This window comes from Quercus robur, chromosome 4, assembly GCF_932294415.1.
Source record: "Quercus robur chromosome 4, dhQueRobu3.1, whole genome shotgun sequence".
In the NCBI taxonomy this organism is placed as follows: domain Eukaryota; kingdom Viridiplantae; phylum Streptophyta; class Magnoliopsida; order Fagales; family Fagaceae; genus Quercus; species Quercus robur.
In genome coordinates, this window is record NC_065537.1 from 39,233,184 (window position 1) to 39,257,773 (window position 24,590).

Here is a 24,590-nt window from a genome sequence, read left to right on the forward strand (position 1 = left end):
TTTTTCTTTTTTACGTGTTGCCCTTTTCTCCTTCTCTTGTTCAGCCTTCTATTTTTCAGCCCAAAACCGTGTTAAGCCCAAAGCCCAAAACGTTTTGCTTCAAAAGCCCCAACGTGTTGCTCCTTTTAGTTCAGCCCCTCTTTTCTTTTGTGCGTGCCTCCTTCTTTTTTCCTTGCCAACTTCTAAGGCCATAAAGAAATCTTCCTTTGGTTCCATTTATCCAAGACCCAATATTCTCTCTAGTTGCTTTACATCTCTTTTATTTGAGTAAATCTTTATTTTCTTCAAATCTGGAATAAAATTTAAATAACAAAAATCAAGTCTAAAATCAACAAAATAAATAAAATTAGACTAAAGTTTAAAGTTGAGAAGTGATAAATTACACTCAATAATGCAAGCCATCAGACCACGACTTTGGACAAAATGCAAGTGGAGGCTACCTCTACTTTATGGTAGGCTGACAGCATCCTGATTCCATCTGAGTTGATAATAATCCACTACCCTGAGATCCAGGCTATCATCAATGATGAGTCCTTGGTGAGGGAGGTCGAGGGCCCAACCGTGACTATGCTAGTGGTGTGTGAGGTGGCAAGTTTTACCGTGGAGCCTTCCTTTGGTGGAGTGGCTTAAAAGTTTTTCGATCCAAGCCTTTCCTCTTTTTATATATTTATTTATTTCTCTTTTATTTCTTACTTTTGTGTGCCCTATTTGGAGGGCTAATATTGTAATTTAGCAACTTTTATTTATATATGGGGTATTCATATTGTTGTGTACTTCTTAAATATTCACTATTGTTTGTTGTTTTATCATTCGTGGTCGGCATAAGTTTATTCATGATATACCGTGGTTTAGAATGTTCTCTTATCGTCGCATTACGTATGTGCTTGGACCCCTTATGCATTCAAAGGAATTGTAAGGCTTGATGCTACAAGGTTCCTTTTTTATCCCTTTTTTTTTTGTTAGGTCTTAATCTTCTTCTTATGTTAGTGACCCTAAAGTCAGGCTAATACAGAAAGTTTCAACTTAAGACCTACACAAGGAAAAGACAGGGCCTTATACCAAGGGACTTGATAATTATTACTACGTATACGTATATATAGTTGTTTTCTTTGTTAAGTCTTTATTTCTCTTTCCGTTAGTGACTCTAGGGTCAAGCTAAGACAAAAAGTTCAGCTTAAGACTTACCTAAGGCAAAGACAGGGTCTAGTACCACGAGATCTGCTATCCTCTTTTTTCGTTAAGTCTTAATTTCCCTTTCTGTTAGTGACCCTGGAGTCAGGTTAAGATAGAAAGTTTAGCTTAAGACTTACCCAAGGCAAAGACAATGTCTAGTACCACGGGATTCGCTATCCTCCTTTTTCATTAAGTCTTAATTTCCCTTATTGTTAGTGAACCTAGATTTAGGCTAAGGCAAAAAGTTCAGCTTAAGACTTACCCAAGGCAAAGACAAGGTCTAGTACCACGGGATTTACTTCTTTGCATAGTGATCTAGTTACCGCGGTGTGGACTTCTGGCTGAATTTTACTACTCCTTTGATTTAATAACAACAAACGGGAATAAGGTACAATTACTCATATATCAGTTAAAAGTAATACTTCTTTAAATTAAATACATTCCATGGCCTAGCTATAGGTCTTTCGTCTAGGTCTTTTAATCGATATGCTCCTATTCCCGCAATGGATGTTACCCGATATGGCCCTTCCCAATTAGGTCCCAACTTTTTCCTATTTTGGGATCTCTCGTGTTCCCCAAGACTTTTCTCAACACAAAGTTTCCTGGAATAAACTCCCTACACTTGATGCCCTTGTTGTATCCGCGGCTAATCTTTTGTTGATAATTGGCCAACTTCGCCAAGGAAACCTCAAAGTTTTCTTCCATGAGGTCTAGGTGTCTGTTAAGTAATTAGTCATTGCTTTCTTTGTCGAATCTATCAGTTCGATTGGTAGGTAGTCCTGTCTCCATAGGAATTATCACCTTTGCACCGTAGGTCATTGAGAATGGGGTTTCCCCCGGTTGACCTTCTTAGAGTAGTTCGATATGCCCACAACACACTTTGGCCCATCTTCCCTTGGAGCCATCTGATCTTTTTTTTAGACCATTCACAATAGATTTACTAGTATCCTTGGCTTGACCATTGCCTTGAGGATAAGATGGAGTGGAATATCTATTAATGATGCCCAACTTCGAGCAGTATCGTCAGAAGGCTTTAATGTCAAACTACAGCCCGTTGTCTGAGATTAGAAACTTAGGTATGCCAAACCAGGTCATAAGGTTTCTCCACACAAATCTTTTGACGTTGATGTCTTGAATGTTGGTAAGGGGCTCGGGTTTAACCCACTTAGTGTAGTAGTCTAGTCCAACTAAGAGCCACCTTTTATTACCCATCGCTTTAGGGAGAGGCCCAACTATGGCCAGGGACTTGATATTGGGTTAAGAACTCCTCCGGGCCGATAGATGCTAGGAGCAAATCTTTGACACTGATCACATTTCTTAGAAAACTCTTGGGTTTGTTTTTGCATGCTCGGCCACTAGCCTGGGTAAAGGCCTTATATGCCAATGATCTTTCTCCCGTGTGACTTCCATATATCCCTTTCATGTAATTCCTCTAGGAGCATCTCAACTGCATCGAGGTGGATGCATAGCAAATAGAGTCCTAAGTATGATCTCTTGTACAACTTTCTTTCCTTGGATACCCAATACCTGGGTGATTTCTATATGATTTTCTTGGCCTCATGTTTGTCCTCAAGAAGGTTTCCTTCCTGAAGGTATGTTAGAACGAGATCCATCCAACTAAGAGATAGACGTATACTCAAGACTGTGGCTTCTTTAGGGGGGATGGTGCGAGGAGAAAGTAAGAATTCTACTGATATAATCCTCGGGAGTGGGTTATCCATTAATGAGGCAAAGGTAACCAGAGAATCAGCGTGACTGTTATTCCCCCTTAAAATTTGCAAGCCACACTCTCAAACTAGCCCTTTAGGGTTCTAACTTCTTTCAAGTAGCTCACCATTATTTGATCCTTGGCCTCAAATTCTCCATTGACCTGGTTAACTACCATTTGAGAGTTGTAGTGCAATCGTAGCTTAGCCGCCCCTACCTGCTTGGATATCTGAAGCCTTACTAAGAGCCTCATATTCCACTTTGTTGTTTGATGCCTGGAAGCCCAACCTGAATGACTTTTATAACTTGATACCCTTCAGAGAGATTACAACTATACGACTCCCATTTCTCTGCAATTTAAGGCTCCATCCACGTATACTTGCCATATTGGGCATTTCTTAGGACTTCCTTGCTTATTCCTTCCGATGTGTAAGACTTTAGGGTGTCTCAGGGTGAACTCTACAATGAAATCTGCTAGGACTTTCCCCTTAATGGAGGTTTTAGGCCTATATTGAATATCGAAGGCCCCTAAGGATGCCCCCCACTTCGCTATCCTGCCCAAGAAGTCTGCTCTCTCAGCAAGGTCTACAGTGGGTGCTCGGTCAAGACTACCACCATACGAGCCTGGAAATAATGAGGCAGTTCCCAAGTAGCATGGATTACTGCTAAAGCAGCTTTCTCCAAGGGGAGATAGTGCATCTCAACATCCATAAGGGTTTTGCTAATGTAGTAGATCGGCTTTTGAATATCCTATTCTACTCGAATTAGTATGGTGCTTACTGCGTGGTCCATCACAACTAGGAACATGTATAGTGTTTCACCCATTCTTGGTTAAGATAGGATTGGGGCTCAAACTAAATATAACTTTTCGTGAAAAGCTCTTTAGCACTCATCTATCCACTGGAAATCTTTCCACTTCTTCCACAATTGGAAGAAGGGTCTGCACTTGTCCGCAGACTTAGAGATGAAACGGTTAAGGGCTACCGTCATTCCCATAAGGCACTGGACATCCTTAGGACTCTTCGGGGGTTTTATATTTTGCAGTGCTATGATCTGGTCTGGATTTACTTCAATACCCCGATTTGTGACCAAATATCCCTGGAACTTCGTCGAGTTTACTCCAAAGGTGCATTTAAAGGCATTCAGCTTTAGAAGATGCTTCCAGAGAGTCTCGAATGTTTCCATGAGATTTGAAATATGCTCTTCTACAGTTTTACTTTTTACCACCATATCATCTATATAGGCTTCCATATTCCTCCCTAGTTGTCCCTTGAACATTTTAGTAAGCATCCTCTCATACGTCGACCTTGCGTTCTTCAATCCAAACAACATGACCTTATAATGATAATTACTTATGGGAGTGATGAACACAGTTTTTTCTTAGTGTTTGGGAGCTAGAGCTATCTGATGGTTACCTTGGAAGGCACCAAGGAAACTCATTCTTAAATGTCCGAAGGTAGCATTGACAAGTTGATCAATTTTGGGTACCGAGAAGGGATCCTTTGGATAGGTTTTGTTTAGATCCATTAAGTCCACACAAACTCGCCATTTCCCACTTTTCTTTTTTACCACCATTGTGTTGGTTAGCCACTCGGGGTAGAAAACTTTTTTAATAGCCCCAGCCTCCTTTAGTTTGTCCACCTCTTCTTTTACTATACTAGCATGGATATCTAATGGCGTACGAGGTTTTTGCTTCCTTGGTGGGTGGTTAGGATCCATGTTAAGCCGATGACATATAAATTTGGGGCCTACCCTAAGAGCTTCATATGGGTTCCAAGCAAACATGTTCATATTATTCATTAAAATTAGTAAAAGCTCTACTTTTTCTACAATTGGGAGGCCCTTCCCCACCTGAAAATAACTATCTCCAAGGTCTATGTACACCTCCTCCAACTACTCACACGGATCTTTCGGAGGAGATTGTAAATGCTATGATGAATTGGGTGGTTCGGGCTCTTTTACCTGCTTGCACATTTGGCATTGCCGAGCTACACTCTGGTCTCCCTAAAGCTAAAAAATACCCTGATCGGTTAGGAACTTCAACTTTTGATGTGGGGAAGAAGGCACAGTATCTATAGAATGAATCCACAAATGACTAATGATAGTTGTGTAAGGGGAATAGGAGTGGACCACTATAAAATCCACAAACTCCTTTCTTCCTCCTATCTCTTCAATTAACCTTATTTGGCCGGTAGGTGTGACCATGGTGCCATCGAAGGCAACCAAGGGAGTGTCATACCGGGTTAAGTCCTTGGGGGTTAAGCCTAACCCTTCATATAGATTTGGATACATAACTTCAGCCTTACTCCCTCGGTCTACCATTACTTTTTTCACATCAAAACTTGCAATCTGTAAAGTAACCACTAGTACATCATCATGGGGCTGAATAGTGTCCTCCTTATCATTTCCTGAAAAACCTAAACATTCTTCCTCCCACCATGCCCTTTTAAAGGGGGAGGGACCCTTCTCCAAATCTGAAACCAAGGCCACGGTCAGAACTCAGGAAGCAGCTTGCCCTGGTTTGGCCTTGGACTTAGCAGTATGGATTACCTCTATGAGCCCCAGAGAAGGAGCTGAGGCTCGCGACAAACTTGCCCCCTTCCCTTCTTGAGGTCAAGACTATCTCGAGCTATAAACTCCTTAAGATGCCCCATTTTCTCGAGCTGGCCCAAATGATCCTTCAAAGTTCGATAATCCTTAGTCATATGACCTATGTCCTAATGATAAGAGCAGAAAAGGCTTTGGTTTTTCCGTGAGACATCACCACTCATCTTATTTGGCTACCAAAAGTAAGACTCGTTCTTTATCTTTTCCATGATTTGGTAGACCGGCTCCTTATATAGTGAACTCACCATCTCGGATCTCAGTTTTTTACTTAGGAGAAGAAGTCTCTTCTTGATCGAGGAGGATGGTCCATCCTAACCTCTCTCTTCTCCCTCATAGATGCCTTGGCCTTAGCCTTATCCTACAGCTGATCATCTTCTAACCTCTTATATTTTTCCACCCGTTCCATCAACTTGTGCATATATATGATTGATTTTAAAACAAATGAAACATTCAACTTAGAATCGATGGAGAGCCCCACTTTAAAGGTTCTAGCAATGATTCCCTCATTATTTCCACCTATCTCATTGTACAACTCTCAATAACGATCCAAGTATGCCTTAAGGGTTTCACCTTCCTTCTTGGTCATGGTGAGGAGAGAGTCAAATGGTTTCAAAGTTCTACTACATGTCACAAATTGCACTATGAATGCTCTTATCAACTCATCATAACTATAGATGGAATCATTTTCCTTCCCATCAAACCTCCTCATCACAATGGGCCCTAAGCTAGAGGGGAAAATCTTGCACATCAAGGTTTCATTTTTAGTGTAGATTGTCATACTTGATTGTAATGATTGACGTGTTCCACGATATTAGTCTTACCTTCATAAATGGTGAAGGTAGGCCTAGTGAACCTCCATGGCAAATTTGTGCTTTCTATCTCCCCTAAGAATGGAGAACATGATATCTATTGCAATGCCCTGTTTATAACGTCATTCCCTGAGGGGTAGGAGGATCTCTGACACCGTGGAAGGCTAGACGCTGAGGGGGAGGTATCCTAATCCTCTCCTTGTGTGGTGGGGACTCCTCCCTCCTATATCTCTAGGGTGGACAAGTCGTTCTCTCCTAGTGAGGTAGGGTTTGCCTCCTATCACTATTTCTTTGGCATTCCCCCATGCTACTCTCCTCTCTTCGAGAATGACTTGGTGCAAGACTACGAACCCTTCATCGAATGCGTTCTTCATCCTTTTTTTGGTAGCGGTCTTAATTCCTCCATTTCCCTATCCTTGCTGGATTAGGACAGTCCCGTAGAGTTAGCAGTTGACCTTTCCCTATATGGGGAGGATGTGAATTCCCGGTTATGGCCTCTCGAGGATTACTTCTGATTTTCTCTATGTACTTCAAACCGTACACGCCTATCCTCATGAACTAGTTCCTCTGAGTTGCTTAAACAAGAGAACTAGGCAGACCCACTCCTTGATTGATTTGCCATTCTCCCTTTAAACTAGCTTCTAAGCTTACTGCTAGATGGAATTTCCCACAAACAGCGCCAATTGTGGGGGAAAGAAACCCAAACATGCACGTTGTATAATAAAAATGTTTAGATAACTTACTTACACACTTTATTTATCATATACATAAGGTAAAAATCCCATAATGGGAGGCTCAAACAACTGATAAGAAAGTAAGGGTTAAGATGAGATGTTCTAGGATGCACAGACCGTTTTCCTGAGGTAAAGGGAGTAAGTGAGAAAAGAAAAAAAAATACAGTATGGCTCTCTCTCTAGTTCTTCCCTAGATTTTCTCTTAATATTTCTCAACCCCCCACTTTGTTGCAACCTCCTCCTCTTTTATAGGCATTTCTTCTTCCTTTATCTCCTCAGCTGGCCTGCTTCCAGTAAGATTTTTAGGATACTTGTCACATCCCCCCTTGGTTTTACCCCCCTTTCATCATGAAATAAGACTTTTGGGGGTCTGCACTGTTCAGATTGTCCTATATGCATTAAATGTGGAAGAGATTAGATAAAGAACCCCATCATTAATGCGGAGGTGACTGTCTCTGTGATCCTTATCCTTTCAGAGGTGATTGTCTCTATGATCCTTATCCTTTCAGGGTGTTTCACGAGGCGAATTTGGTGTGAGTAGCATTGCAAATTAAAAGGGAAATAGTTACCTGTGGTCCCATTCTTTTCCACTGAAGGGCCATCCATGCTTATTACCATAGATTAAAGTTTTGGTATTGGTGCCTGACTCGAATCTCTACGGGAATTGCTCTAGTGAGTTACCCATGACTCTTTAGATGCCCTAGCTTGTATCCACATTGATGGGGCTAGCCCAGTTTTTCAAGTATGGCCTTCGACTTTTAGACCTCGGCCCGAAATCAATTCCACCCCCCCCCCCCCCCCCACATGTCTTATAAATAAAAGAAAAAATTTTAATTTACCAAGAGTGTTGTTGCACCACATGGCTTCTTAGTTCTCTCCTTGAACCTATAATTTGGTGAAACTTGTTTGTGTCTAGAGTAGAGTATCACGGCAGCACAGCTAGATTCTCTAGCGAACAACATTAGTTTGTTTTAACAAAAAATTGACAATTCTATGAACAAAAAAATATCTAAATAATAAAATTATTTATTATATAATGTTAGGTCCCAAATAATATTATCACAAAAACTATCAATTCAAAATAGCAATCATACATAAGAACACAAAATATTTACGTGGAAAACCCTTTCTCTTAAAAAGGAAAAACTCAGAATAATTTCACCATTATTAAATCAATTACAATAATTCTTGTGTATGTCTTACGGCTAAAGAAAAAATCTCTTTTTTTTTTTTTTTTTTTTTGCTCTCACACACACTAATTATCTTTCTCAAAGATGGCAACACTTTACTCTCTCCCTTGTATTTTCTTCTCCATGCACAGCTCTCTTTTTTGGCTGTCTTCTTTCTCTAAGCGGCTCCCTTTTTTTCTTTTTTCTCTCTTGTGCGGCTTCCTTATTGTTGCTCTCTCTTTAATATGCGACACTCTTTTGTTGCTGCACTCACCAACCCTTATGTGGCCCATCAATTCTAGGAACAAATGGATTCCTAACACCACTTCAACTAGAATTCCTGTCATGCATTAATTATTCAACACACTAACTCCCATACGAACACGAATTGGAACTCATGTGGTCTCCTATTTCTAATAGGAGTTTTCCACTACATGACTCTCTGGCCACAAAATTAGGTTGGACCCACAACAATCTCCCCCTCCAGCCCCTTGAGGAAAAATATTTTCAATCTAGCTCTTAAACTCAGATCTATGTCGATTGAGCCGACTTCAAGCTTGACCTACTTCATAATCTTTATCAACACTGAGAATATCTCATCAATGTCAATACCTTTCATTCTCAAAGAATTAATCTCATCTTGGATTTCTTTAATCCAATCCTTTGACTCCCCCTTATCAGAAGCCCAATTATTGTTAAAGCTAACAATTTGATGTTCTCTAGTAGTCCTCTTCTCGTGAGGTTCATCAATCTCTAGTGGAAGATAGTGCTCCCCCTGCTCAAGACCTCCAAGGTCATTTACTTCATCATCATCCCATTCAGCCTTAACATCTTCATATTCTTGATCACCTATCACTTCCTCTTTTGAAGCACTATTAGGCAATGAGAATATCACCCTCTTAACATCATCACCATTAATCCCAACTCTCATCTATGGAACCTTCTCAGAATCTTTAATCTCATTGAACTTCTTCTTATAGATCTTCACATGAGTCTTGTACATACCGCAACATGCATGTCCTCTTGCAACAACCAATGACCACTTAGTAAGTTTCCATCTTCCATTTCCAAGAAAAAGGTAGTTACAATAACCAGCTCGATCCATAGCCAATGTAGAAAACACATTCATCCTTAAATTTGGAACATGTTGCACATCCTTCAACATCACAGTGCTACTAACATTTGTTTTGATGCACACATCACCAATTCCCACAATTTTTGAGTAACTATAATTATCCACCTTCACTGTACCAAAGTCTCCTGCTTTGTACATGGTAAACAACCCTTTCGTAGGGATAACATGGTGGGGGGCTGCAGAATCAACAACCCACTCAATATCATTATTAGCAACATGCTCACACTTTTGCTCTTTAATAGAGAGCACCATAATATTCTTAACAATCACAACAGCTGTATTATTTTTCTCACTATCATTCTTTTCAGATTTTCCTTTATTTTGTTCCTTATTCCAATGCTAACAATCTCTTCTTAACTGACCATTTTTCCTACAATGGAAGCATTCTCTATTTTCCTTAAACTGAGATCTATCTCTTGATTGTGACCTATTATTGAATTTTTGATCATTAGGTCCTTTGCCTTCTACTTCTACTCTTGTTCTTCGTGACAAAAGCTTGATCTTGTGCATTGTCTATATTCGCATCTCTCTTGAGAACCTCTTCACTTAAAATCAAATCTCAAATATCATCATATTTGAGTTTGCTATTCCCTGCAAAATTACTCACCGCCATTCTCATGGCTTCCCAACTGTTTGGTAAAAAAGCCAAAAGAATCAATGCACAAACCTCATCATCAAATTCAATTTCCACTACGGATAATTGATTTGTAATTGTATTGAACTCATTCAAATTTTGCGCTATAGGAGTGCCTTCTGCCTTCTTTAGATTAAATAACTTTTTCATCAAATACACCTTGTTGTTAACCGACGGCTTTTCATACATGCTAGACAAAGTTTTTATCAAATCCACAGTGGTCTTTTCTTTCACAACATTGTGCGCAACTGATCTTGACAAAGTTAGTTGAATAACTCTCAATACCTATCTATCAAGAAGGTTCCAGTCTTCATCCTTCATAGTTTTAAGTTTCGTTCCCAAAAGAGGCAGATGCAATTTCTTCCAATAGAGATAATCTTCAATATGCATCCTCTAATACCCGAAGTTTGTTCCATCAAACTTTTTAATTCCTAAAGCCTTGCCTTCTTCTCCAACCATCGCTTCCGCTCCAACCTTAGCTTTGATACCACTTGTTAGGTCCCTAATAATATCATCACAAAAACTATCAATTCAAAATAACAATCACACACAAAAAACACAAATATTTGTGTAGAAAACCTTTTCTCTTTGAAGGGAAAAACCACATGACAAACTCCAAATAATTTCACTATTATCAAATCAATTACAATAATTCTTGTGTATGTCTTACGGTTAAAGAAAAAATCTCTCTTGTCTTTTTTGCTCTCACACACTAATTATTGTTCTCAAAAGCAACAACACTTTGCTTTCTCCCTTCTATTTTCTTCACCACTCACAGCTCTCTTTCTTGGTTGTCTTTTTTCTCTAAGTGGCCTCCCTCTTGGCTACTTTTTTTCTTTACTTTTTTCTTTTTTTCTTGTGCGGCTTCCTTCTTGCTACTCTGTCTTTAATATGCGACACTCTTTTGTTGCCGTGCTCATAAACCCTTATGCGGCACACTAGTCCTTGCTTTTATAAGCAAGTCTGCCGCCCCACATCAAGTCTAGGAACACATGGATTCCTAACACCACTTCAACTAGAATTCTTGTCATGCATTAATTATTCAACACACAAACTCCCATACAAACCTGAATTGGAACTCCTGTGGTCTCCTATTTCTAATAGGAGTTTTCCATTACGTGACTCTCTTGCCACAAATCGGGCTGGACCCACAACATATAAATTAGATTAGATTAAGATTTTCCATTCCACCAAAAAAAAAAAAAAAAAAAAAATGTAATATCAAATCTGAAATAGAAAATGCAGACTCGTTATCTCATTAAGTATAGTGTGTTCATTTGAACAAAAATCATATGGCTTTGTTAACTTTTATCATTATTCTAGATACCACTTAATCATTACACTGGTAAAAGTAATGCCGTTACTAAAGTCTTGTTGACTATAGTTAGAGCATCCCCAATGGGTAATGCAAATGCAGCAAAAAAAAAAACACCAAAAGTCCCTCTACATTACCCTATCCAACACTGAGATAACAATACACATTGTTACAGTATCATCTAAAAATAGATGTTACTTTAGCTCAAGATGCAAAAATAAACTTGGTTATTTTATTCGCTCACTCGCTCTCTATCTCTCTCGCATCAGAAATCCACAAGTTCTCTCTTTGCACTCTCCCTTCTCTCTCAATTAGTGGGTTGCAATGGTGGATGAATGTTCGCGATGGTGTGGGTGCAGCGATGGCATGGTTGTTCAGATTGAGCTAATTTTTTTGGTTTTAAAGTATAGGGGAAAAATCAAGCTGATTACTATACATCATCTTCGGGTGCATTTGGCATCTATTGGCACATTTAGAAGTAGTTTTGGATAATTGGCACTTTGTTCTTTTGGTAAGGCTCTAATTTGATTTAGTGCTTTGCATTTGTGGCTTGAGAGATGTCTTGTCAAGGTGGAGACTTGTTAAGGATTTGTATTTGGTGGTCTACAAATTTCGTTTGTTAGGCTTGATAGACAGGGTGGAGATTTGTAGAATATGGCTTGAATTATGGTGCATAAAAGCATGCCACATGGGATTATATCCCATTAGTGTTGGACACACTTTTGCTATAGTTGATAGGCAAGCCCGTTTGATAATATTATTTTAGTAACATTATTTAAGTGTTATAGAAATACATGTAAGTGAAAAAGTGTTGTGGAAATACGTGTTGTGTTGTTTAAACAACACAACTTAGTTTTTCATACGAGAACATGTTAATATACTTTTATTCATTAGTATCAAAGCCAAGTGGCTCTTTCCAGACCCTAGGATGAATGAATTGTTAAAATTCACCATTGTTAGATTTTTGACAAATTAGTTTTTTCACCATTGGCGAGTTTCTGGTGATACCTCTAGTTCCAATAGACTCCCCTTGGTCTTAGGTGTCTAAAATCCAATTTATTAGCATGTTATAAATAATTAAATTGTTTAATTATATGAGATTATCTGTATATATATGAACTAATTGGATTTTATCATATGTGATTTATGTGATTTATTTGTTACTGAAGATACAAATCACATATTCCTTGTAAACTTAAAAATGTAGTTCGTAATTGATGATGAAATTAGGTGTTTCATTTGCGAATACTATAACATGTCAATTAAGATGGTTTGTTTTGATCATGAAAGTAGAGATTTCTAGTAGATATGTCTTAAGTGTGTGAGACGCATTTAACTAGGCTGCTGTAAGATTAATTATTCAATTAACAATTGTCATCTAAATAATAAATCTCACGACTTCTAATTTATAGACTCTCAATACTGAGAGGATTGTGAACCTAATCATGAAATGTTGCTTTGATATATCATAAGTGAGATCTAATTTAATGGTTAAAACCTCGGTATATTGGGTAACTGTACATAATGTTGAGAGAACACATATTCTCAAGATAAAATCCATAATCTATTTCTATAGAGATACAAAATATCCCTTTGAGATAAATTTAATGGGAACTGGTTATTCAAGACCGGCTACTTTAGTAAAGAGTTACTAAAGTTTATATATAATGAAATTAGATTTCATAAAATATAGGAATAACTAAAATATTAAACCAGGTACTCAAGAAATAAAATAGTTGTTTACAAAGTGACAATTTATTATTATTTTGTTCACTATGAATATTTCATGGAGGGGTCAAATGATATTATATTAGATTCTTGAGATATAATTTATTAATAAGGCCTAAAGTGCAACTATATTTCCCCGGTGGAACTTGTTGTATAATTAATGGTAATTTTGAGACTGTCAAGAGTTTATGGAAGCACGAAACCCATTGGAGCTAGATCCTTATTTGTCCATTTGATCCCATCTCAAGCCACACACTAAAACCAAATTGTGCTGACCCAAAAGGCTAATCCAATTATATAATCAATTGTTTATTTAATAAGAGTTATTAAATAAAGTAACTTCCTTAGCAATTAAAGCATACTTATGATTAAAAAAAGAAAAAATAATTTTCTTTGTAACATCTTTAGAATACACTTTTACAAAATGAAAATCAATGTACATAAAAACTAATTAAGAAACCACACATCTTGGGCACCATGTGGAATTGGCATGTAGATTGAAGATCTTCTCAAGATACAATCTACTTCTTGTTTTTAATTTTCACTACATCAAGGTACACTTTCTATTCTTCGTTCTAAAATTAAAAGTTGTATGTTATATCTCATGAATGAAGTAGATCCTATGTTACTTCCACTTTGTATGAGATGCAAAACTATATTTTCCAACCCTAGGAGACCATAGGCAAAAATGGAAAGTCCTTTGGATGAGTACGGGGGAGAGATGAATTTTTGAAGTTTGTGTTTAAATGTTGCCAGTAGGCATTTTCAAGTTTAAATGTCTCTATGAAATATTAATATTTTTGTTGACTCTTGATCCTAACATGTAGTAAAATCAAATATCTTTCACATGGCGAAAGAATGAGCTTAATCAGAGGTTGAAGGAGTGAGATATGAAGGTGCAAATATGGATCGACGGATTGGTTTTCTTAAAAAAACCTAGGTTGAAAGGTTAGGGACGAACCAAAGGCGGGTCACGCCCACTTGAAAATTCCGACGGACCTCCAATTTTTTCTGCATTCTTCTGGGAGTGAGACTGTGAGAGTGACCTCATACAAAAGAAAAATTAGTCAAATAAGTAGAAATTAAGGAAAATCAATGAAAAATTAGGTAAAATAAGAAAAATATGTAGAATTAAGGAAAGCTATTGCTACATATACACCTGCTTAGAGAAGGTAAAACTTTTTAAAGAAAATCTGTAAAATATAAGAAAAATATGAGTCTGTATTCTCATGCTCATACGCACAAAGAAGGCATGATTAAAGTTTTTTTTTTTTTTTTTTTTTCCAGATTTTTGGATGGTGTTTTGTAATTTTCTACGATTTAATTTTTAGTGAAAAAAAAATATGAATAAAATTATAGAAAATTTCTAAAAGTTGGAAAATTGTGTAATGATTAGACCACACCATTCTATATGTATACACGGACAGCGTCCTCTGGTGAATTTTTCCGAAATTTTGGGTACATGATGAATTTAGTATTTACCATGATTTTCTTTGTACCTGTTATATGGTAGTAGAAAATTATGGAAACCACATTAATCTGTCTTGAGATACATAAAATACTAAGTTCACTTTTTTTCCACGTATTTGGATGTGCTCTATTTTTTTTTGGGTGAATTTAGAGCCATAAAATTGATAATTGGAATATATGATAATTGAATTTAATGCGGTAAATTGTAAAAATAACATGCCACCCTTATGAATTGTATATTTCACATGCAATAACAAGAGTGAAATGAAGTAACTTATGGTGTGTTGATGTATGAGATTAATTCACATATTATTTTGGAATTAATGAACTTGGTGATGTATGATTATGCACCTTATCACATGATTGTGTGATTATGTTGTCGTGCATGTATAGTTTGGAATAAATGACGATGGTAAGGTATGTCACATGCTCAAATAAGAATAAGTAAAATGGGTGATGCATTATATTGTAATGTGCACTTTGCTTTTGATCAAATAAGCTTTGAAATGAATGTGTTAATGGGATGCGCTCCTACTCAAATAATGCTAGTTTTTTTTTTTTTTTTTTTTTTTTGGTTTGATGCCGCAAAATTTAGGTGTGTGCCAAGCAGTTAAGAGATGGAAATAAGTGCTAAGTAGTACACGAGATGTGAATAGATGTAGTGGTATCTTGAATTAAGATCACAATAGATCTTAATGGTTTGAGAAATTGATAATTTGTGGACTATAAAGGTACAAATTCAATTTCTCCTCCATGAGAACAGAATACCATGCTGGTACACTTTAAGATGAGATATTGTGCGAATTGGATGTGATGACAATATTGCAAGGTTAGATCCAATATATATACAACACTCAGGTTTTGTGGAATGCACTAGATATGGTAAATGTAAACTAATAATTTTCCCTCTAAAACATAGTTCAATGCCATTAATGAAACCAAATAGACACACAAATATTAGGAAGTTGAAAAATGTCCGCATACAGAAATATATTTGGGAGAAAACGCCATCAAAAGGCAGATATAGACATTGGAGGTGAGATTTTACTATAGCAGAGACACAGGCATCACAGTCCAAATCACTAGCGGTTAAAAGGATAGGCAGGAGCAGGTTGAGGATAACCTGCAGGAGGGTAACCTTGAGCTTGAGGGGGTGGGGGATAGCCGTAAGGCTGCCCATATGCTGGTTGGGATGGATATCCAACCGGTGGAGGAGTCGGCTGATTGAAACGTGACATCTGCTGGACTGGTGGTACTGCCATCATTGGTTGTGGCCCAAAGTTGCCATCTCTTTTATCCATTTCAATCTTGTGCTGGGTCTGCATTAGAAACAAATTAAGTAAACATGTCACAAAACTTGTAACTCCAAAACCCACAATTAAAAAAATAAAAAATAAAAAATTCTATCTAATACACACAAAGAACAAGAACCAGATAACTGCCAAGAGCTTTTTAGCTCAATGGCATAACCTCTTCTCCTTTATGAGGAGAATCAAGGTTTAAATCCCCCCTCCAAAATTTTTGTAACTATCACAAGATCAATAAAGGAACCAGATAACTAAGAACCAACCATCTCTGGGTCCCAATCCGAGTAACATTGGTTTTTACTATTACTCTGGGACATGATTTGATGTTCACTAGCTTACAGCCAAGGCTTTTCCACCACTACAACCCAAGACGTGTAATAAGGGAATGGATAATCTATAGCAGGTCCGACAACATTCTTAATTGTGCCATCCATCAGCTAAAAATTATATGATGCTCATGTGATATATGGTTTTCAAATGCACTTTGTTTAATTTATTGCATACCTGCATACATGCACAAACCCTGCAGAAACAAATCAAATAAAAGTATCAGTACAGGATTTCATCATTTCATGTCTCTTGGCCAATTGATTTCAAAAGGGTGCATTATATAAGGCCTTACGTGCAATAAGTCAAATCAGCCAAAATGTTCAAGACCTGCGAAGCTTCTTGAAGTTCATCACTTCCAACAATACAAGCTACTAAGGAAAATATGCATGCAAGTTGTTGGAGGCAGAACATAAATCCCTGCAAAGAAGGCAATGTGTCATGTGAAAAACATGTGTAGATGATAAAGAAGCAGAGTGAGTACGCATAGAATCATAGATATTCATGGGAAAAGAGAGAGGAAGTACAATAATGCAGTTATCACATTGGGTTGTCTGTATATTAAACTCATCTTGCAACAGAAAGCGTGTTGAGGCTACTGAATTTCCAAAGCAAAGGAAAACCTGAACAAAGTGAAGAAAACACACATGCAAATTAATGATTATAGAGTGCAGAAGGGAGACCATATACCTAACCATCTCCCTGTTTTTTTTAATTAATTACTACACACTTAGTGAATTTTGGCTCAAATTACAACTCTTCTTGGAGAAAGAAGTGTAATTTGAGCCAAAACTTGTTGGCTTTTTTTCTTTTTAATTTTAATTATGATTAGTTGATTACCACAAACACATAAATGGAAGAATTAAATAACTGAAATACCTCAGTGCAAAGACAAAATTCAGGGCACCGACTTTCTCCACACCGACCACTGCATGGCATATAGCCAGCACAGCATGTGTATCTATGACATAGAAGAAAAAGGAATTATGGCAAGTTCACTTTGATTCTTGTTAAATGAAAAATCCAAGGAAGAACTGCCACTAATTACCTTGACATATCATTATAAAGAGCTCGTTTGCGTAGCAAGTAAGAAGCACAAGGAGCGCTATAATATAAAAAAGGAAAATTAGATAGGCCACACCCAAAATAGAAGATAATCTCTTAATAATTCTCAATAAAAAGTAAAAAAATAAACAAGAGAGGAGCAATTGCATTTTTTCCATGGCAGTGAGCATTACATAAAAATAAATAGCCAATAACAAGGTCAGATCATCTTTAGCTGAAACTCTCTTTATTAAACGCTTCATTGAGACTAATCTCTAGGTAACTCAATAGATATGTGATAAGCATTTTCCCTCAAAAAAAAGTTTATTTGGTAGTTTAACTCACTGCTCTATAAACTGTATCTTCCTTATTATCCATGTTAATGGAGCACTACGTTAGACTAATAATAATAATAATAATAAAAGCTACTTATACAGAAGAGTTAAATAATAATCAATCCAACTTCCAATTTAAACAATCAATATAACTGAACAATTATGAATACCATAACATAGTTTGAATATATATATATATATATATATATACACTTAGTTTGGTTTAACGTATAGTTCTTCGTCCTGCTTTTTTAGAGGGAGAAGAGGAGGGCCTCTTTCCAAAGTTTGCATACAAACAAAAGGTTTATTAAAGAAAAACAGAAAGAGTAATCACAGAGAATCCCTTCATCTGCACAAGTCAACCACAAAATCACCTCTCTATATATACACACACCATAACAATGACCAGTAAAACATAGACAAAGCAAAAAAATGCATCAAGATAAGAACACTTACCACCATACTGCAAAGCAACAATCTGCATATCAAACAATACATAAGCAACTCGATCAGTAATCAAATGTAACTTAAGAAATGAAAAATTATCAAAAAATGGACTGCCTATTTGTTCTCTGAGGGGAAAGGGAAAATTAAATTCCACATCTAATTACCATCTTTTTCAAGCTACAACAATAGATTGAAATTGGATTAGTTGAGTAGAAACTCTAACATTCAAAAAATCAAGTTTCCAATGTTTTCTTTCCCAGCAACAGGAACGATATTACGACAAAACAGAGAAAATCAGTTCCCTATTCTGCCACTCACATAACCGATCAACAACCAAGCAATTTTAATAGGCACATCATAGTTATTTTTTAAGACTCAATACATCCTTTCTTTCTTTCTTTTAAATACATCTCAGGCCTCAGCAATAAAATATTATATCAGCTTGATCTCTCCATTTTGACCTTAAAAACAAAACCTCATGTACAAGCACAACTGTGAAGCTGATCTCAACTGAGCCCCAAGTAAAAAAAAAAAAGAGTTCTGCTACAAGAGCCCAAAATTTCACATAAAATCTCACTCTTACATTAAGTTGTGCCTATAAAATTATTGGGGAAAAAAAAATGGACCCAGTCAAATAGCATAATGAAATTCAGTATTCTCTTCTACTTTTTTCTTCTTTTTTATTTTTTTATTTTTCGGTAATTAAACAGTCCTAATTTCAAAAGACAAAAGGAAAAAACAGAAATCATGAACAATTAATATAAAATATTTTCTTCAATGGCGGTCATGAGATCATCTTTTTTCTTCTATTTCAAGGTAAAAACAGAAAACTGAGTCCTAAGACGCAAATGTTGAATTTTGTTTTCTTCTCTTGCGTTTTCTCAGCAACCAATCCTAGAATTTTCAACAAATCAAAAACAATAAAGACAAAAGACAAAAATTTAAAGTAATTAAAAATCTTGACTAAACGAATCAAAAACAGCATCAACCATTGTATGATTTTCTCAGTACCCAAACAGAGTTCAAATATGACAGAAATGAAAACTAATATCACTAGCACGAAGCCAAATACGTTAAGAGAGCATTTGGAGCTCAAATATCCAATTTTCTTTCTCTTTTCCAGCATTTTCTCCCCAACCAAACAGAATATTACTCAAAATTAATTTATATAAAAAAAATAAAAAATAAAAAATCCTATCCTTTCTCAGTAACCAAATAGAGTCCAAATATTAAAGAAATACGTTAAGAGAACTTTTGAAACTCAAAATCCAATTATCTTCTCTTTTCCAGCATTTTCTCCCCAACCAAACAGAACATTGCTCACAAATAATAAAAAACAATTAAAAAAATTAAAAAATATAATTAAAAAAAATTAAAAGAAGAAGAAGAAGAATAAAACATAGTTTTTAATAATAAAAAATCTGGACTAAACAAATGAAAATTAACCATCCTGTGATTTTCTCGGTAACCAAACACAGTCCAAATATTAAAGAAATTTAAGAGAACATTTGAAACTTAAATATAGAATTCTCTTTCTCTTTTCTAGCATTTTCTCCCCAACCAAACAGAATATTACTCACAAATAAAAAACAATTTAACAAAAAAAAAATGAGGCAGAAGAATTAAACATAGTTTTTAATAATAAAAAATCTGGACTGAACGAATGAAAATTAAACAATCCTATGATTTTCTCGGTAACCAAACAGAGTCGAAATATTAAAGAAATACGTTTGAAACTCAAAATCCAATTCTCTTAATCTTTTCCAGGATTTTCTCCACAACCAAACAGAATATTACTCACAAATCAAACACAATTTTAAAAAAGAAAAAAAAAATCAAACATAGTTTTTATTAATAAAAAATTTGGACTAAACGACTGAAAAACAGCATTATGATTTTCTCAGTAACCAAACAGAGTCCAAATACGAAAGAAATGATAATTATCCATGAGGAAAACAAAAACTCGAACGAATCCAAACAGTCGAATTGTATCAGTTTCCATCGTTCATATCCAAAATTTCTTTTTCCTAGCATTTTTCTCAACAACCAAACAGAACAACAAGAATTACTCAAAAATCAAAATTTAAGGTGAGAGCAAATTGTGTTCATACAAGGAGTATCGGCTCGGATGGTGGACATGAGGTCGGTGTGCCAGAGATTCCGGTAATTCTTACGGACCTGCATTTTCTCTACGTTCTTGTCCATGGTCACGATTCAAAGCGTTTTCGGAATTTTCCTTTTTGAAGAAGAAGAAAAATACGCTGTTGATTTGTATTACTACGAAACGCGGAGTCCGTGTCTGGTAAGGGGGTTGAATGTTATGGGGATTTATATGTTGGCCGAAAGAGATAAAGTGCGAGCTAAGAAAACTCCCAAATTGGTAACCAATATAAAAATAGTATAGAGTAATACAAATTTGTTTTTTTTTAATATATAAAAAAAACCACACATGTCTAGAAAAATATCAGAGATACTGACTGTTATACTATATATATATATATATATTAATGGGATTTTTTTTTCTTTTTAATTCAATAGTTTTTTTTTTTTTGATAGGTTTTTAATTAAATAGTTTTTTTTTTTTTGCTGAATAATTTTTTTTAATTCAATAGTTGAGTGAAGTAAATTTGAATACAAAATGTTTCCTAGGCAATATGCATGCATCCATGCCATAGTCTTGGTAGAGTGTACGCGGGCACGTTAAATATCATGCTTGTGTTTATAAACTTTTCCTTTTTAAAAATAAATTAATATATATATCATTTTTAAATGGTCATATCAAGTAGTTATAGTTCGTTATTAATCAAAACCTCATAACATTTTCACTATTGTTTTGAGTTGTAGTGGTTCTAATAAATTATTATTATTATTATTATTATTATTATTATTATTTTACCTATGATGAGTTGAAACCTTATTTGTTTTGAAAATATTGTGATATTTTGTTGTGAGAGTAGAAAAACTCTTTATTTTTTTAATCTTATTATCTTCTTTTTTTTGAGAAGTTTTGTTGTTAAATAATTTTGAATTAGACAATAAGGTTATTTTCAGAGGAATAAAAAAGTGGACACTAAAGAATTTGTATGGGCTAAAAATCCGATGGGCTAAAAAAGTATTGGGCTAGACCAATATTCATGACAATTAATTTATAGAGATGGGTTCCTGAACTAACAGTTGAACTTGGAAATCTAAATTTTCCCTAAATATTGACTATAAACAAAATATGGGATAAAAACTAAGAATGAGAACCAGTAAGAAATTGGTCACCACAACAATTTATAAAAATATTATAAAATAATTTATGGCTATATGTAGCATTACTTTTCATCTATCGTCAATACTTTTTGAAAAACAAAAATCTTGGAACTCACGGGGTTATTTAAAATTTTCATACCAAATTGATCATTTTTGTGATTTGAAATGCTAAAATAGATCTCAAATCATAAATTAATTTAGATCAAATTTAGGCCTAAAAATGGGAGATTGGAATTTAAGTAATAGCTCAATAATAATAATAATATTTTTTATTGTGTGTGCTGAAATTCATTTTTTCATCATCTCCCCATTATTTATTTTGAAGAATAAAAATAAATAAAAAATTAAGACTGCAGTTTGCAAGAGGTAAAATAGTAATAGATTAATAATAATAATATCAGTCGGATGTGACGTGTAGTTGCGAATTAGTATTGAATAGAATCGACCCATTAGTATTCTTCCCTAGGGACTCCATCTATGATTGCAGTGGGACCAGCACCAGCGCAAGCAAAGGGTAATTTAATGTGATCAAAACTACCGAAATTACCATTTTTATGTTGAGACGGTGTCAGTGTCTTTTTGTCAATATAATATAGCCGACCTCTTGCTTTGCAATCTCAAGTCTCAACCCTCCGCACTCCGCACTCCGCTCTTTTAGATCTAATGTAATGTGATTTTCAAGTTCATATTCATTCTATGTATAGTTGGAAGAGTATAAATTTTAACTTAAAACGTTTCTGTTGAAATTAAATTACTAATAAATGTCAATTAATCAACTTTAAAATTCTTGACATATGATTTATCATATATGTAACTACGAAGATCTCTATATTTATATAATATTTAATAATTTCGTTTTTTTTAGAAGAAATAATTTCGTTTTTGAAATGAAATTAAAAAAAAAATATATATATATATATATATATATAATCTCGTTATTTAACATGTCAGTAGGATTATATTTTAAAGTCATTTGCTAACATTTGCACATTAATTGATTCATGTGTATGCAAATGTTCCACACATTACAAGCTAGATGCTGAATGCACAACTTGACTTTTATAATGGGCAAAAAATTAAATGCCAGACGTAAGAGAAGGTACTCTTATGAAAATGAGTTTTGAGACTTAATGACATTACTTTTTTTTTAATTTTTTTAATTTTAGGTCTGTTGTCTGACAGACCTAAAAAATAATGCAAGGAAAAAAAAAATCCATATTTCATGCTTACCCAACTATGTCAAGTGTATTAATCCAAAAAAAAAAAAACTGTTTTAAGTGTAAATGTACTTGCCCATTACACGGTTAACACCTAGTACTTAAGGGGAGGGAGGGATTCTAGTAGTAAGTAGTAGATTTCTGACCACAATTTTAAATGTTCTTAATTTCTGTGGTAAAATAAAATAACTCAAAGGTAAAAGAGGAATTTCATCAATAAACATAGGGTAAATTAGGAACATTATCGTTTAAATAAGGATCGGTTAGTCCATAAAAATATGATAACTCAAAGGCAAAAAAAGGATTTTATCACATTCTTAATTACCACAACTTTTCTCTCAAAAAAAAAAATAAAAAATAATTACCACAACTTAAGAGAAAAATAGGAATTTTATTGATAAGCAAGGGTAAATTGGGCTTAATCAGATTGGTTAGTTCACAAAAATATATTATCTCAAAGACAAAATAAGGATTTTGTTCCATCTACATGCTTATTACAAATTTTAGGAGGACTTTTGGAGTTATTTTTCATTTTCTTATACCTTGTACGTCGTACTCAGTACACAAAATTTTCACTTTTGTAGAGTTTGTAAGAGCTGATTGATAGGCAATCTTACCCCAGTTTTTTTTCTTTTTTTCTTTTGGATAGGCTGATTCTCGAACTCAAACTTGCGACCTGTGTGAGGTTAGTATAGTTTTCAACCAAAAAAAAAAAAAAAAATCAAAATCTAGGAGTTTTGGCTCTAATTATATCTTTTTTTTGTTACCAATACTTTAGTTTACCAACAAGTAGGAATAAGCATGGGCTAAATAAGGTTGGGTTTAAGATATTTTTCAACTCAACTCGATATTCTTGAATTGAGAAATCCCTAACCCAATCTAACTCAACCTATGACAACTCACCTTGGTTTCACTTAAGCGAAGACAATGTTTTTTAGTTTTTCAACAATAGTTCATTACAAACTTTTATGCTAATGACTAGGGGTGTCCACGGGTCGGGCGGGTTGGGTTTGTGCCCAACCCGTAAGAGATCGGGTAGTAGATTCTCAACCTGCAACCGACCTGTTAAGAGGGTCGGGTTTCGCTAGTCGGTTTGCCGGCGGGTGGCATCGGTTTCGGGTGAGGCTGAAACCCGACAGAAAACACAAAAAAAGACCAAAATCGGCGAGATTTCGCTCGATCCAACCAAGATCAGGTGAGGATTTCTTCAAATCTGATTATTTTTCCCCCAAATCGTGTCGAGAATCGCTAGATCTGGTGTATCTATGCCGGATCTAATTGTTTTGGTCACCGAAATCTGCCAAATCAAGCTAAAAACTCGTCGGAATCACTGGAGAATTCGCCAGATGTCTTCGGGCGGGTCGGGTTTCAAGGGTTTTGAATGAGGGGACTCGAAAGTCGAAACCGACCCACCGACATCGGGTTTTGGAGCTCAGGACCCGCAGCTGACCGCTAGAGCAGTCAGATCGGGTGAACGCTAGTCGCGTACAAGCGGGATGGGCGGGTGGCCGGGTGGACAGCCCTACTAATGACAAATACAATAATTCAACTATAAGTAAGCTTCTTGTTTACCATGAGCTATTCCTTTTTTGAATATTGGATTTGGCCTTTTTAGTGCATATTGATATTACAATCACAATTAGAGCATTGGTATTGATGGTCCTAAAAAACTAAATTGCTATTTTTAACACCACAGACAACAAAATACATGCTACATCAGTGGTACCATGGTTAAAAATTTTAACAACATTGCTATAGTAAATTGCCATCTTTGGCAGTCTACTGTAGGTCTGTAGCAACAAAGGGAAAAAATATTTGTATATTCTTTATCTCTCTCTTCTCTTATTAAAAAATCATTTTCTCTCTTTCTCTCTCTGGTATTCTCTCCTTCTTTTTTCCTTCTTTCTTTTTCTCTCTAGCACAACCCTATCTTGCTTTAGACTGAACCAAGCATTTCTTCTCTTTGTGGTGTCACCTAGGTTAGTTGAGATCGTCGATGTGGGTTCGAAGTGGTGGGCCAGTGCGGGTTCGTGGTGGTGGGCCAGTGTGGATTGGGTTTGTCTAGGTTTGCGTGGTTGGCTGGTTTGGATTGGTGGTTTTAATGGTGGTGTGGGTTTGTGTGGTTCGATTGTGTTGATTGTGTAGTGTGGGTTTTGGCTCTGGCAATGGTTGGATTA

General features: G+C 35.7%; 1 protein-coding gene across 1 annotated transcript; it reads right to left on the reverse strand.

Moving 5' to 3' along the window:
• Positions 1 to 15,292: 15,292 nt before the first annotated feature.
• On the reverse strand, positions 15,293 to 20,325 carry LOC126721589 (uncharacterized). The gene is made up of 8 exons (XM_050424638.1): positions 20,053 to 20,325; positions 17,951 to 17,972; positions 17,164 to 17,220; positions 16,995 to 17,076; positions 16,643 to 16,738; positions 16,411 to 16,535; positions 16,293 to 16,311; positions 15,293 to 15,800 (listed from the first exon to the last, which is right to left on the reverse strand). Exons 1-8 carry the CDS (start codon positions 20,144 to 20,146, stop codon positions 15,564 to 15,566), a joined length of 732 nt encoding a protein of 243 aa, XP_050280595.1. The 5' UTR covers positions 20,147 to 20,325; the 3' UTR covers positions 15,293 to 15,563.
• Between the last annotated feature and the right edge of the window lie 4,265 nt (positions 20,326 to 24,590).